This window comes from Odontesthes bonariensis, chromosome 19, assembly GCF_027942865.1.
Source record: "Odontesthes bonariensis isolate fOdoBon6 chromosome 19, fOdoBon6.hap1, whole genome shotgun sequence".
Lineage (NCBI taxonomy): Eukaryota > Metazoa > Chordata > Actinopteri > Atheriniformes > Atherinopsidae > Odontesthes > Odontesthes bonariensis.
Genome location: NC_134524.1, coordinates 3750308 through 3763022, shown reverse-complemented (window position 1 = coordinate 3763022; position 12715 = coordinate 3750308). Strand labels below are relative to the sequence as shown.

The following is a 12715-nucleotide window of genomic DNA, read 5'->3' as shown; positions in this document are numbered from 1 at the left end:
CACTCTCAGGTGAGCCGGTTGGATCGACTCGTCTCAGGTAAGCTTTGAAAAGTCACTTTTTCTTCTGATTTTGGGGGAGTTCATGATGGTGGCTCTCAGTGTTTCAGCACATTTAGATTTTATTTGTCTACATTTCAAAGAAAGATGAATGTCTCAGTGACAGCAGAACAAAGAAACAGGCTGTTGCACGTTTATGCTCTGACTTCCTGTTGGGTCCTGCCTCCTCTCCAGGTGTTATTCCAGCTGTGATAGTTCAGATCTTCACTTATATACTCCATAAAATCATGGCCTTGGTTGGTGGCTTGACGACTTGAATTTCTACAACTGTTTACTTGTCACATTTCATCCATCCATCGTCCTCCACTTGTCCAAGATCGGGTCATGGAGGTAACAGGTTCACTCTCCCCAGCTCCTCCTGGAGGATTCTGAGGCGTTCCCAGGTCAGATGGGATGTATAATCCCTCCTCCGCCCGGATGGTGGAGCTCCTCCCTCCGGATGGTGGAGCTCCTCCCCCCGGATGGTGGAGCTCCTCCCTCCGGATGGTGGAGCTCCTCCCCTCGGATGGTGGAGCTCCTCCCTCCGGATGGTGGAGCCCCTCCCCCCGGATGGTGGAGCTCCTCCCTCCGGATGGTGGAGCTCCTCCCCTCGGATGGTGGAGCTCCTCCCCTCGGATGGTGGAGCTCCTCCCTCCGGATGGTGGAGCTCCTCCCTCCGGATGGTGGAGCTCCTCCCCTCGGATGGTGGAGCTCCTCCCCTCGGATGGTGGAGCTCCTCCCTCCGGATGGTGGAGCTCCTCCCCCTGGATGGTGGAGCTCCTCCCCCCGGATGGTGGAGCTCCTCCCCCTGGATGATGGAGCTCCTCCCCCTATCTTTAAGGCTGAGTCCCGCCCCCCTCTGAAGGAAACTCATTTCAGCCGCTTGTATCCACGACCTCCTTCTTTGGGTCTCTACCCAGATCTGTGACCACAGGTGAGGGTTGGAGCAAAGATGGAGCAGCAACCTGAAAGCTGGGCTGACTTTCATCCCGGCTGCTTCACTCTCAACTGAACCGCTCCAGAGCAGCCGAAGGTCAACAGAACCACATCATCTGCAAAAAGCAGAGATGTTACCCTGAGGTCCCCAAACCAGACGCCCTCCTCTCCCCGACTACACCTCCAGATCCTGTGAAAATGAACATCACAAACTGGATCGAGTTGAAGGGGAAGCCCTGTGTGGGCCCGCTGTTCCATGACCAAATGGTTCCTTTACACTGGTGCGGCTCCATCAAGGTCCTTTAAATGTTCTTGTCGTTGTCAGATGATCCCTCCCCTGGGAACAGTTTGCCATGGGAGACCCTCCCAGGAGATAACGCCCCAGACAACACAGCTCTCGTGATCATGGGGATGCTCACACCCCTCCGCCACATTAAGGTGGCGATTCTACGGGGAGCTGTCACCTTTCAATACTAACTGATCATTTGACAGTTGATGAAATGTTGAGTTTACCTGCTTTTCTTCTGATTTTGGGCGGAGTTCCTGATGGTGGTTGTATGTTAGCATATTGGGATTCAATCTGTCTACATTTCTTGCCCACTGCTGGTTTCTGCCTCCTCTCCAGGTGATACAGTAGCTGTAATGGATCAGATCTTCTCTTCCATACTCTGCATAATCTTGGCCTTGGTTGGTGCATTTACAGCCGGCTTTATGATTGGTAAACGGAGGAAATGTAAGTTCTGCCTCTTTGATTTTACTTTAATTTGAGTATTTGAGCCACTTTATGATATCATATGCACACACACACATATATGTAGCAAACTCAAGTGTGGAATTAATACAAACTTAAGCCTTTGGAAGACCCAAACATTCCTGTGGGGGATGTCTGTGTAGGGACCAGATGTGAGATTTCTACACAAATGAAGGGACTGAGATCGCCTAATTTACAACAACCTTTGCTCCATGAAAGTATTTGGGAGTGTCTCAATAACAGACCTGTGCCATAAAACGTATGTGGGATGCATTAACAACTTAGTGCTAACTAAGCTGAACAAACAAAGAACCCTTTTTGGAGACTTACCCATTCCCTACCTTATCTGGACAAAGTAAATCAAAGGTGACATCTACCCTCATCAGCCCGATGAAAACCAGACACATAAATGGAATCCTGAAGACTATTTTACTCAGATTCACTTTCAGTCGAATCTTAAAAATGTATTAAATGTGTTTTTTAATCTTTGTACAAGTTCTTTCAAGTTCTAAGTGAAATAACGAGTTGTATTTTAAGACCCTTTTCCCGATCGTATTTGGAACATTGACGAAGAAAACAGTATTCTGAAAAATGACTAACCTGCCTATGGAACCACATTGCCCCCTGGCGATCTGTAGTGTTGAATAGTTAAACCCAAATTAAGTCAATAAACTGGACATTTATATGCAACTGTTAACCGATGTCTCCCACTGTGTCTTATTGTATTCCATGGTTAACACAGGAAAATAACATTGTTTGGTGCGTTGTTCATATGTCAACTTTACAGATATTCATCTGAATTTTTAGACTCATAATCATCGTCTGTCATGTTACGTGTTATTTGATGTCTTTATATCATAAGTCTATGTTATATCTTTATTCCTCACATCTTAACATGTTGTGGTGTTTTCAGAATTATCAAGTTTTATGAGACGGAGGAAGGGAGAAATAGAGTTTCTTTGTTTTGTCCAAAATCTATACCATTAGAATCAGATCGTCTTACGAACACGCCCAGGAAGACGTCACAACAGTTTCAGGCACATCATTGGCTGAAAGTGTAGCGTAAGCCTACGTTATGCCCCGCCTCCGCGAGTCAAACCCCTGAACCAGACAGAAGAGACAAGGAGATAATGAAAGAATCAAGAAGAAGATGGAAAGACTAGGACAGATAGAAAGATGAGGAGGAAGAAGATCCGAGCAACGAAAGAAACAGAATGAAGTAGTAGAAACTAGGGCTATCGCGATAACCGCAAAATGCAATCACCGCGGTGCTGAGAGGACCTCCGCGGTGCGTGTCCAGGCCACCGCCCACCGCACGCCCCCTTGCACGCGCAGAACAACTCGAGAAACTAAAAGAGTTTTTAAGACTGCACAGTAGATACAAAGCGACTGACAGAACTGATACTTTTTTTAAGCCAGCACAGTAATAATGATGCATTGTATATTCCCCGCAAGGCAGGAGAAACACATTAACACAGCTAGGTGCCGCGTTTCTGTCGTCATCTTTGCATATAGGCACCGCACACGCACACACGCAAGCACACATGCTACTCGTTGTGGTCTCATTCTCCCCCAGCAGCTGATATTACAAGAATATGCCTACTCAGTGTCGTAGCAATAGAAGTTAAAATAAAATGCAGTGGCCTACCTTTATCTCGGCTTTACTCCTCTGCCTAGTCCGGACACTTTATGGCTTTGAATCTTCCCTTATTATCCATGTTTAACGTTGTAAATGCGACCGTCTAATATCAACAATAAACTAGCTTCCACAGAACCACAGCTTGGTGTACACATTTGCTGTTGGTCTGTAGGCCTATTTAAAAACAAACATTTAAAAAATGTGCCGTGCCAGAAATAAGCTCTAACAACTTCGCGGAAACAGTTAAAGTTCAGCTTGGGTTGGTTGGTCGGCGGGCAGTCTGTTTAAAAAAACTGTATCCCGGACACGTGAGCTCAACTGCTGCACTGATCTGCTTCGTTTTTCTCCGTCATTACTAAACGAAACGTGCGCAGGTCTGCAACAATTGATATTTGCCATGTGGCACTGGCAACAATGTTGCAGAACTGGGGTATGCGCTGCTTGATCTCCGCTATGTTGGAATTCCCTCACCGCGACAGCCCTAGTAGAAACATTTACGTTTTTGTGTTTTTGTTCGTCCATCGTCATCCACGTCTTTTTACGTCGCACGTTCTTGACCTCCACTGCTGCAAACTTATCACATAGTTAGTTTCTTACCAAGAAAGCCAACATTAAGCTTGTCAACTTTTGCTAATATTTTGTGAATTTAAGTTCACCTCATCAGAGTTGGTCAGCAACAAAACCAACTCCGACACTTGGACGATTAGGGATGGGAATCGAAAACCGGTTCTTGTTGAGAACCGGTTCCCAGCGTTTCAATTCCTTGGAATCGTTTGGCGATTTTGCAAATGATTCCCTTATCGATTCCAGTGGGCGCGAATGACGTCACCATGCAACGTTGCGTGGCGAGTCCAGCGCAGCCAGCAGTCAACAGTAAACATGGCGCCCAAGCGGTACAAACGCTCGAAAGTTTGGTTACACATCCCTAAAAAAGACGACAACAGGGCAACTTGCAAAGTGAATATTTCACCAAAGGGAGGAAATACTACCAACATGCAGTAACTATGAATGAATGATTAACGTTGGTGAATCTGAACCCAGCAACGTTAGCAACGTTAGCAACGTTAGCATGTCCTCGGCTAACACTGCAGGTAACTAACTAACAAACACTGCCTATCATGTTAGCACCATTTGCCTCACTGTAAAAGCTGCTGTTAGTAACGGTTAAGGTTAAATGAATGCCTTCTCAGGCATTACATTTAGATGAAATCATGAGAGACAGAGCCTGACTGGCTCAGAGCCAGAGGCTGGTGGTACTACCCCCAGTTCACCTCTACCTCCAGCTTCTCCTTTCACCAGAGCAGGAAGAGTTAAATTACCCAGGCCAGGATAGACCAATGTGGACCTCACCGTTGTTGGGTTTGTGAGGTCATGACTCGTGTTACTTCTAAAATAAACAAAGTTGATGCCAATCGACCGGTTTGTTGTCCTTTTTCTCCAAATGAGAATCGATAAGGGAACCGATAAAGAACCGAATCGTTAAGCAGAATCGAAAATGGAATTGGAATCGTAAAAATCTTATCAATTCCCATCCCTATAGACGATTTTGTCATTAAATGCCAGCTAACCCCGCTGACTACCACCTGAAGTGTTCTGAGCTGACTAACAGGACTACAGGGAAGTAAGGCCCGTTTTTACCTCCCAGACGGTCACAATGGGGGTCTCGAGTATTTCACTGTTAAAATGATAAATGACTCCAAGATGTCAGCCTTTAGCTGAAAATAGTAAACAAACCTAAACTTTTAGAGTAAATCCGGTATCTCTCCAAGTGTTTTTTTTTTGTATATAATCACCTTTATTCAAAGCATTTCTCCTGTTTGTTTTAAGGCTCATGTCTTTGGTCATATTGTTTTAATAAATAGTTCATATATATATATATATATATATATATATATATATATACATAATTAACGGGCTGTGTTGTATGCTTTCTTTACGTAATGTCTGTCAAACCAAACGAGAATTCACAAAGTAGCGCGATAGGAGACTGATTAACGATTGAAATACTCATTTTAACATAACAGAATCGTAAGATTCTGTCTCTTTCCTTCTTTGAAGGTGGTGCCCTACATACGAGGTTAAATAAGGTTTATTTGGATAGTGAGAACTTCTTGTAAATCCTTATATTTTATCAAGTAACGCTACATATATATGTATATACATATTATGTATATATTGTTTTTTAGGGAGCTCATTCTTCATTTTGCATGAAACTATCAGAGCATCATCAAAATGGCTTTCATACCAAAATACTGCTGACAGCTGACTGTGTCTTTCTATGTTGTTTAATGTCATGTCTTTATTTTTCACAAAAGGTGACAGGGCTGTTCTGATGGAAGTCAAAGCAGAACTGGAGGAGCAGATGGGTCGACTCAGAGGACAGCTTAGGGATGTTGAGACGGAGATAGAGAGAAACAAGATGGAGCTTCGGTCAAAGGAGACGGAAATAGCTGAGAAAGAAACAGCATTTGATAAACCAGTGGAATTATTAAGAGAGAAGGAAGAGCTGCTAAAGTCTCAGTGGACATTAGACGAGACAAAGAAAAGTTGTAAGAGACAGATACTTAACTTGGAGAAATTGATGGAACCTTTAGAGACTTTGGATACTGGACAGAAACACAGATGTTTACAGCTGGTTTAGTCATGTTCAACATCTGCATGAATATTAAAGTCACCCACTACAATGACTTTGTCTGTACTCAGCACTAACTGGGATAAAATAATATTGGCAATTATCTCTGTGGCCCACGTTGTTTGCTGGACACCATCTGGACAGCCAGCGGTTGAAGGAGGACATGCAGCTAAACGGGTCATCACTGGTCTGAACTGAATTGAATTGAATTGAATTGGTCAGATTTGGCAGGGGTCCAGAGGAAACTACGGAGTCCGACATTGTTTTGGCAAAAATTACACACCGATGCAACATTAAGTTTAGCAGTGATGGGTCCCCAGGGCCAGCAAGGCCTTCTCTGCCGGCCTAAACCCAATCAGAATCGCTGACCTACATCTACAACCTAAATTCTAATATTTGTTCCATGAAATTGTATTAATTTATTCCCAATAGTCTATTCTCTACATTTCGTAGCGTTTTCTCTTGGCTGCACTGCTTCCAGTACGTGTATGTGTCAGTTTGGGTTTTAGTCCAATCAGATTTCAGCCTCTGTGTGTTGCCAGGGTCAACCTAATCTGCCCGAGGCTTTCAGAAACAGCATTGCGGCCGATGTAACTTGTAACTGTTTCTTTAACCAATCAGATATCAGCCTCTTTGTGTTGCCAGGGTCAACCTAATCTGCCCGAGGCTTTCAGAAACAATATTGCGGCCGATGTAACTTGTAACTGTTTCTTTAACCAATCAGATTTCAGCCTCTTTGTGTTGCCAGGGTCAACCTAATCCGCCCGAGGCTTTCAGAAACAGTATTGCGGCCGATGCAACTTAAACTTTATTAGCAATGGGACTGTTTCTTTAACAAATCAGATTTCAAATTCGCCTCACAGGGCCAGCTAACTGGCCCACAATGACATCAGCATTTTTCCTTCCTCTGATTGGAAGGTCAGAGCAAAACTATTAGCGTCAAGTTCGACTAGCAAAACACGTCTGCAGCGATCTGCACACAATACATTTGAGATAGTTTTTTTTACACCCACAGTGGCTGACGGAGGAGGGGAAATTGATTTGGTCTCGGAAACGCTTAAAAATCCATTTTCAAGGCAAACTTTTCCAGCGAAGCTAAAGATCGCGAGGAGACATCGGCCAACCCCAATGCTAGCTAGCCTGTCTCAATACTTTTGATGGTTTCTATACTTGTGATGTCATAGTGGTGGATTAAGTCGGGTAAGTCCTCACTGAAGGCCCAGGTACCGAATGCACGGCCCGCCAGGTACCGAATGCACGGCCCGCCACTGAATTTTAGTGACCTCCGATTAGCGTAACCGGGTGTCATTACGTGAATAAGTTTTTGACCGTATTCACGTTTATTTTTAGCCGATAGGATTCTACGTCGCCCCCTCTGGGATACATTTGGTCTCTGCCAATTTAAACAACCTGAACCTTCAATATTAATGTGTAGAAGACGTGCTGACATGCTTTGTGAGTTCACACTGAAGGAGTAACGACTTGTTTTCATGACTGGAAAAATATCTTGTTCACTTTGAAAAATAAAATTGAATTCAAAACGGCTCAAATCTTTTTTATTTCCATTTTTTTTTTTTTACACTTTTCAGCTGCAGTGTAATAAAACCGACCACAGTTTATCCTTCACTGCTCTTTGTTACGAAGGAACCGGCTCACTTTTGTTCAAACCTGCTAATGAGGCCTTGATCTGAATCAAGTGTGTTGAAGCAGGGAAACATCTGAAACAACTGGAAACATCTAAAACCTGCAGGACGGCGGCCCTTGAGCACTGGATGTGGCCTCTGTCTCCTCTGTGGTTTGATTCTGCTCCTTGGGTTCGCATCTTGTAAAATCAGGACAATTCTTTGTTATGAACTGGCTTTGGTTTCAATGGTCCTGGCTAATTCAGCTTAAGTTTCCCTATTGGTAACATTCAAAAGACTTTAAAAAACTTTCATAATGTTTACGATCATAAATAAGTAGGGCTGTTTTTGTATGCAAAATCCAAAAATGAATCCAAAAGTAGCGTATAGCTTTCAGCATTTAGCTTTATTTTAAATGTGCTGCCATATGAATGAAAGTGCCATAACATTTGTTGTGCAAACACACTTTTAACATCAGCATCTTTCTGTAGTTTTTATGTAGAAGCCTCGCTCCACTGTCTGTTTCCTTGAATGACTTGCTGCTATCAGTTGTGTGTTTTGCCTTTAAGTGATATTTTAGACTGGAACTACTACGCTGAGAAGACAATTCAACTTGGCAGTGTTTACAGATGACTTTGGTTCTGTCGACTCCGCCGTCTGGAAGAACCTTAAAATAAAAATGGCCGAGTAAAAGTTCCGTACCCTTCTCCATGTTTGGTGGATCCGCCGATTACTTTCTTTTCCTGTTCCGCAGCAGACAGCAACAGACTTTTACAAAATAAAAGCCTGTGAGCAACAGACTTTTACAGAATAATAAAATAAATAATAAAACAGGGGAGGTACGTGGCTTAGTGGGTTGAGCAGGCGCCGCATGTACAGAGGCTATAGTCCTCGCTGCAGCTGGCCCCGGTTCGAGTCCCTGTGCTGCGTGTTGTTCCCCCTCTCTCTGCCCCCTGCTTCCTGTCTCTCTGAACTTTCCATTAAAGGCACAAAAGCCCCAAAAAATAATAATACTGTTTTTTTAAAGAAAAATCTGCGTTAATGTGCAATAAAATATTTAGCAACGTTGAATAATAAGTGAGTTAACGCGATAATAACGAGTTAACTCGCCCAGCCCTATAAATAAGTCAGTAGGAGCAGACATAGTTCCCCAGGTATCATACCCGGGTATGACGGAGGAGTTCATCCCAGTGCAGACAATGGAAGACATGAAGCAAACCGTTAAAAAGCCTTTTTAATAATAAAATAAACCAAAACAGAGAACTCTGGGAAACACAGGAGGCTTGAAACATGAACAGGTAATAATCTGAGAAGGACCAACAGAAGACCGGCAGAATATGTGCTGAGGGAGGGGAACAGGGCGAGAGTTCATTACCAAAAACAAAAAAACGGGTAAGGAAGTGAAACCGAGGGCGGAGCTCCTTCAAAGTAAAAGAGGAAGCAGGGTTTGAAGTGCAAAAGAAAGAAGCTAAACACAAAATCAGTGGATTTAAACCATAATCCCAAAGTAACTACAAAGTTTGGAGATATGGAGTCCAGAAGTATGACTTCTAATAAACCTAAATAATAAAACTAAATAATGAATTAAAGACTAATATGTTCCTACACAGGAAGCAGCTGAATTTCAGAGTAAAAGTGCAGTTCACCCACAAATGAAAGACTTTGTGAAGTCCCCAACAGAGGGCTGAATTAAAGAAGCCAGGTTTAAGTCCTAATTCCTAAAGTTTGGTTAGAGGGGAAAGTCGGACAAGCAAAGACACGAGAGGAGGTGCAAACAGAAGGAAAACAGCAGGTACATTATGAACGTTTGTCCAAGATGAAAGAAGGAACACCAGGAAGAAACAAAGTTAGAATAAAATGAGGCAAAGTCAGACTCTTATTCTGAAAAGTAAAGTCAGAATATGTCTGATGTTAAAGAAGTCACAGCAGGTAGAGAGTGATGAGACGTTCAGCTCAGGTCAGAAGTGATGCTCTGTGGTGACATCATCATAGTCATCATCCAATCCCTGCTCAGCCTGGGTGGGCGGGGTCATCACCGTGGAGACGGGCAGTTTACTTCCTGTAGTCAGAGCAGGTGAGAAAGGAAATGAAGAAAATTCAACAAAACAAGGAGAGTTCAGTTAGAGAGACCTGAAAATCATTGATTGGTTGATTTGTCAATTGATTGCTTGATTGGTCGATTGATTGGTCGATTGATTGATTGATTGATTGATTGATTGATTGGTCGATTGATTGGTTGGTCGATTGATTGGTTGGTCGATTGATTGATTGATTGGTTGATTTGTCGATTGATTGGTCGATTGATTTGTCGATTGATTGATTGGTCGATTGATTGATTGATTGATTGATTGATTGATTGATTGATTGATTGGACGATTGATTGGTTGGTCGATTGATTGGTTGGTTGGTTGGTCGATCGATTGATTGATTGGTTGATTTGTCGATTGATTGGTTGATTGATTGATTGGTCGATTGATTTGTAGATTGATTGACAGGTCAGTGAATGGTTCAGTGTTACCTGTGGCTCTGTGTCGATATAAAGACACCATGAGGAGGGTGGAGATGAAGTACGGACAGAACACCAGCAGGTGGAGGAGCAGTCTGAACACAAGGTGGAGGGAGGCTGAGGCAGGGGGCGGAGCTACAGGTGTGGGTGGAGCTACGTATATGGGCGGAGCTACATGTGTGGGCGGAGCTATGGGTGTGGGCGGAGCTGTGGTTGCAGGTTTCTCTGCAGACAGAATCCCACCTGGTCAGGTGACTGTGGATGAAATAAGTGCTGAAATGACAGTGAAGCTCCTCACCTGTGACAGAGATCCAGCTGGGTGGAGACTCTCCATGACCGCTGTGTGTCCTGACTGCAGAGCAGACTGCAGCTGGATGGCTTTCTGCAACATGAAATACATCCAGATTATATCCCTGCAGGTAAAACTTTAACAGCACTGCTGCTGGGGAAAACATTGCACCTCTTCTTAACACCTCTGCTGAGTGGACGACCACAAAGCTGCCAGCTTCTGTTTATAAAAGTTAACAGCTTTGACCACAGGGTGGAAAGCAGATCTGCTGTCACACTATCAGCAACCACAGCAGAGCTCTGTGCAGAGAGAAGTCTCAGCATCAGAGAACAGACTGCAGGAGGAAGCTGCAGCTGTGCTTTCACATGCACACTTTCTAACTCCACATGAGTTCAGTTTGAGAGGCTGAAACAGCATCTTTGAGGTGTTTTTATCTTCTGATGGTATTAAAGTATCCTGATCATCAACATAAGTTCATCCTGCTCACAGTTACTACCAATTACTTTCTGATGTTTTCTTCACTGTAAAACGTTTAAACTTTTGAAAATGTTCTTTTTCTGAATGTCTTGATGAACACAGAATATTTCCTGTTAAACCAGTAAAAACACAGCTTTACCTTTGCTCTGTTTGATATTCTGTTGGTGATGATGTCATATCTGACGTAACTGTATGTCATCAAGTCTTCCTCCTCCTCTTCATCAGCTGAAGTTAAAAGAGATTATCAGGAATTCAGTTTTTTACGAGTAATAACACACACAAGACTGAATGACTTTAATAAGCACTTATATAATAAATGTATATAATATATAGTTTAGTTCATTCATTTAGTCTTAAATGTGTTCCAGAAACAGAAAAATGTGTTGAACGACTTGAATGAATGATAATAAAACTATCTTAATGAATTATGGACATCATGTAATAAAACCTGGAAACATAACTCCAGAAATCTGTCTCACCTTCAGACTTGTTGCAGCTGCATCGTCTCACCAGCAGAACCAGCAGAACCACAACACAGACAGAAACAAGAGGCAACACCAGGAAGAAAAGAAGAGAGGAAGAATCAGGGGGAGGTGCAGATGTAGGGCAAAGGGTGGTGGTGGGTTTATCTGAAATAAAGATATTTATCACATCACCGTCACATTATGAATGTTTAAACTCTTTAAACTCAGCTCAGGAATCACAGAGAGTCACCTGAGTAACCCTCAACTGTGACAGAGATCCAGCTGGGTGGAGACTCTCCATGACCGCTGATGCTGCACCTGTAGAGGCCTTCATCAGAGCTGGTAACATGGCGGAGGGTCATGTGACCTGTAGGCTCAGCCCTGATGAGGGAGCCATCTTTATAGAAATCAGCTGGGGGGTTGGGGGGAGGGGTCTTTGTTCGACAGCTCAGAGTGACGTCACCTCCCTCCATCACAGGGAGGACAGGACTCTGCAGGATCACTGATCCACCTCAACACAGAGACAAACTACAGCATTTCATCCATTTCCACACAGCTTCATCAGCACTAACTCCACAGTCTGATCTTACCAGAGACAGTGAGGCTGATGCTGTTACTGGCTGCTCCCTCTCTGGACTCACACCAGTAAACTCCACTGTCTGATGGGTATGTGTAGCTGATCTTACAGGAGGAACCGGCTGCTTTGCCCCATCCTGATCCACACTGAGTCCTGGTTTCTCTGCTTGTGTTCCTCCTCAGAGTCCATCCAGCAGAGCTGTGGTCCTCCTCACAGCTCAGAGACACAGAGTCTCCTTCAAACAGCTGAGAGCTGCTGGGACTCACAGTCAGACCAGCTGTGAGCGCTGAAATGACACAACAGGTGATGGTTTCCATGAAGCGGACATGAAATAAGCTCAGAGTGTGACAGAGTCAGAGCTGAAACAGTTTGTTTCTCCCAGCAAAGACACACAGAGTGTTGCTGCTGTCAGACGGGGTTTCTGGGACAGAACCAGAGTCAGACTGATGGAAGGAGTTCACTGACCTCGGCTTGTTGTGCAGCACAGCAGGGAGCTCAGAGCTGAAGGGAAAACACACTCAGGTCAGTGGGAGCTTCAGCGACTGCTCTGCTGTGGGAAGCAGCAGCGACTCACACACCAACACACATCCAGCAGACGGGACTCACCCAGCAGCCTCCGTACAGATGTTCCCTCCATTCTGCAGCTGGATGAAGTGAGACCAGCGGCAGTTTGACTCTCGGTGAGAACCTCCTCTTCCTCTTTGGGCGCCGCCACATGTCAGAGGCTCTGAGTGTTTGTCTCTGCTGCACCAACCAGGAAACACTCTGATACCAGAAGAGAGGCAA

General features: G+C 44.1%; 1 protein-coding gene and 1 long non-coding RNA gene across 2 annotated transcripts; both read right to left on the bottom strand.

The window, feature by feature from the left end:
- Positions 1–9416: 9416 nt before the first annotated feature.
- LOC142369161 (uncharacterized) lies at positions 9417–11418 on the bottom strand. Its single transcript, XR_012767530.1, has 4 exons — positions 11368–11418; positions 11028–11113; positions 10421–10504; positions 9417–9675 (listed from the first exon to the last, which is right to left on the bottom strand). It is a non-coding gene; the product is annotated as an uncharacterized LOC142369161 (long non-coding RNA).
- A 170-nt stretch (positions 11419–11588) lies between these two features.
- On the bottom strand, positions 11589–12689 carry LOC142369495 (low affinity immunoglobulin gamma Fc region receptor II-like). Its single transcript, XM_075451841.1, has 4 exons — positions 12536–12689; positions 12395–12430; positions 11943–12215; positions 11589–11863 (listed from the first exon to the last, which is right to left on the bottom strand). The coding sequence occupies exons 1-4, from the start codon at positions 12564–12566 to the stop codon at positions 11589–11591; spliced, it is 615 nt and encodes a 204-aa protein (XP_075307956.1). The 5' UTR covers positions 12567–12689.
- Between the last annotated feature and the right edge of the window lie 26 nt (positions 12690–12715).

Bases quoted from the DNA above. Each gene is read 5' to 3' on its own strand.
- LOC142369495 (XM_075451841.1), bottom strand. From the start codon at position 12,566: ATGGAGGGAACATCTGTACGGAGGCTGCTGG. The intron at 12,216-12,394 runs GTCAGTGAACTC...GTGTCATTTCAG, and splicing joins GTGCTGCACAACAAGCCGAG to CGCTCACAGCTGGTCTGACT. The intron at 11,864-11,942 runs GTAAGATCAGAC...CTCTGTGTTGAG, and splicing joins CATCAGCCTCACTGTCTCTG to GTGGATCAGTGATCCTGCAG.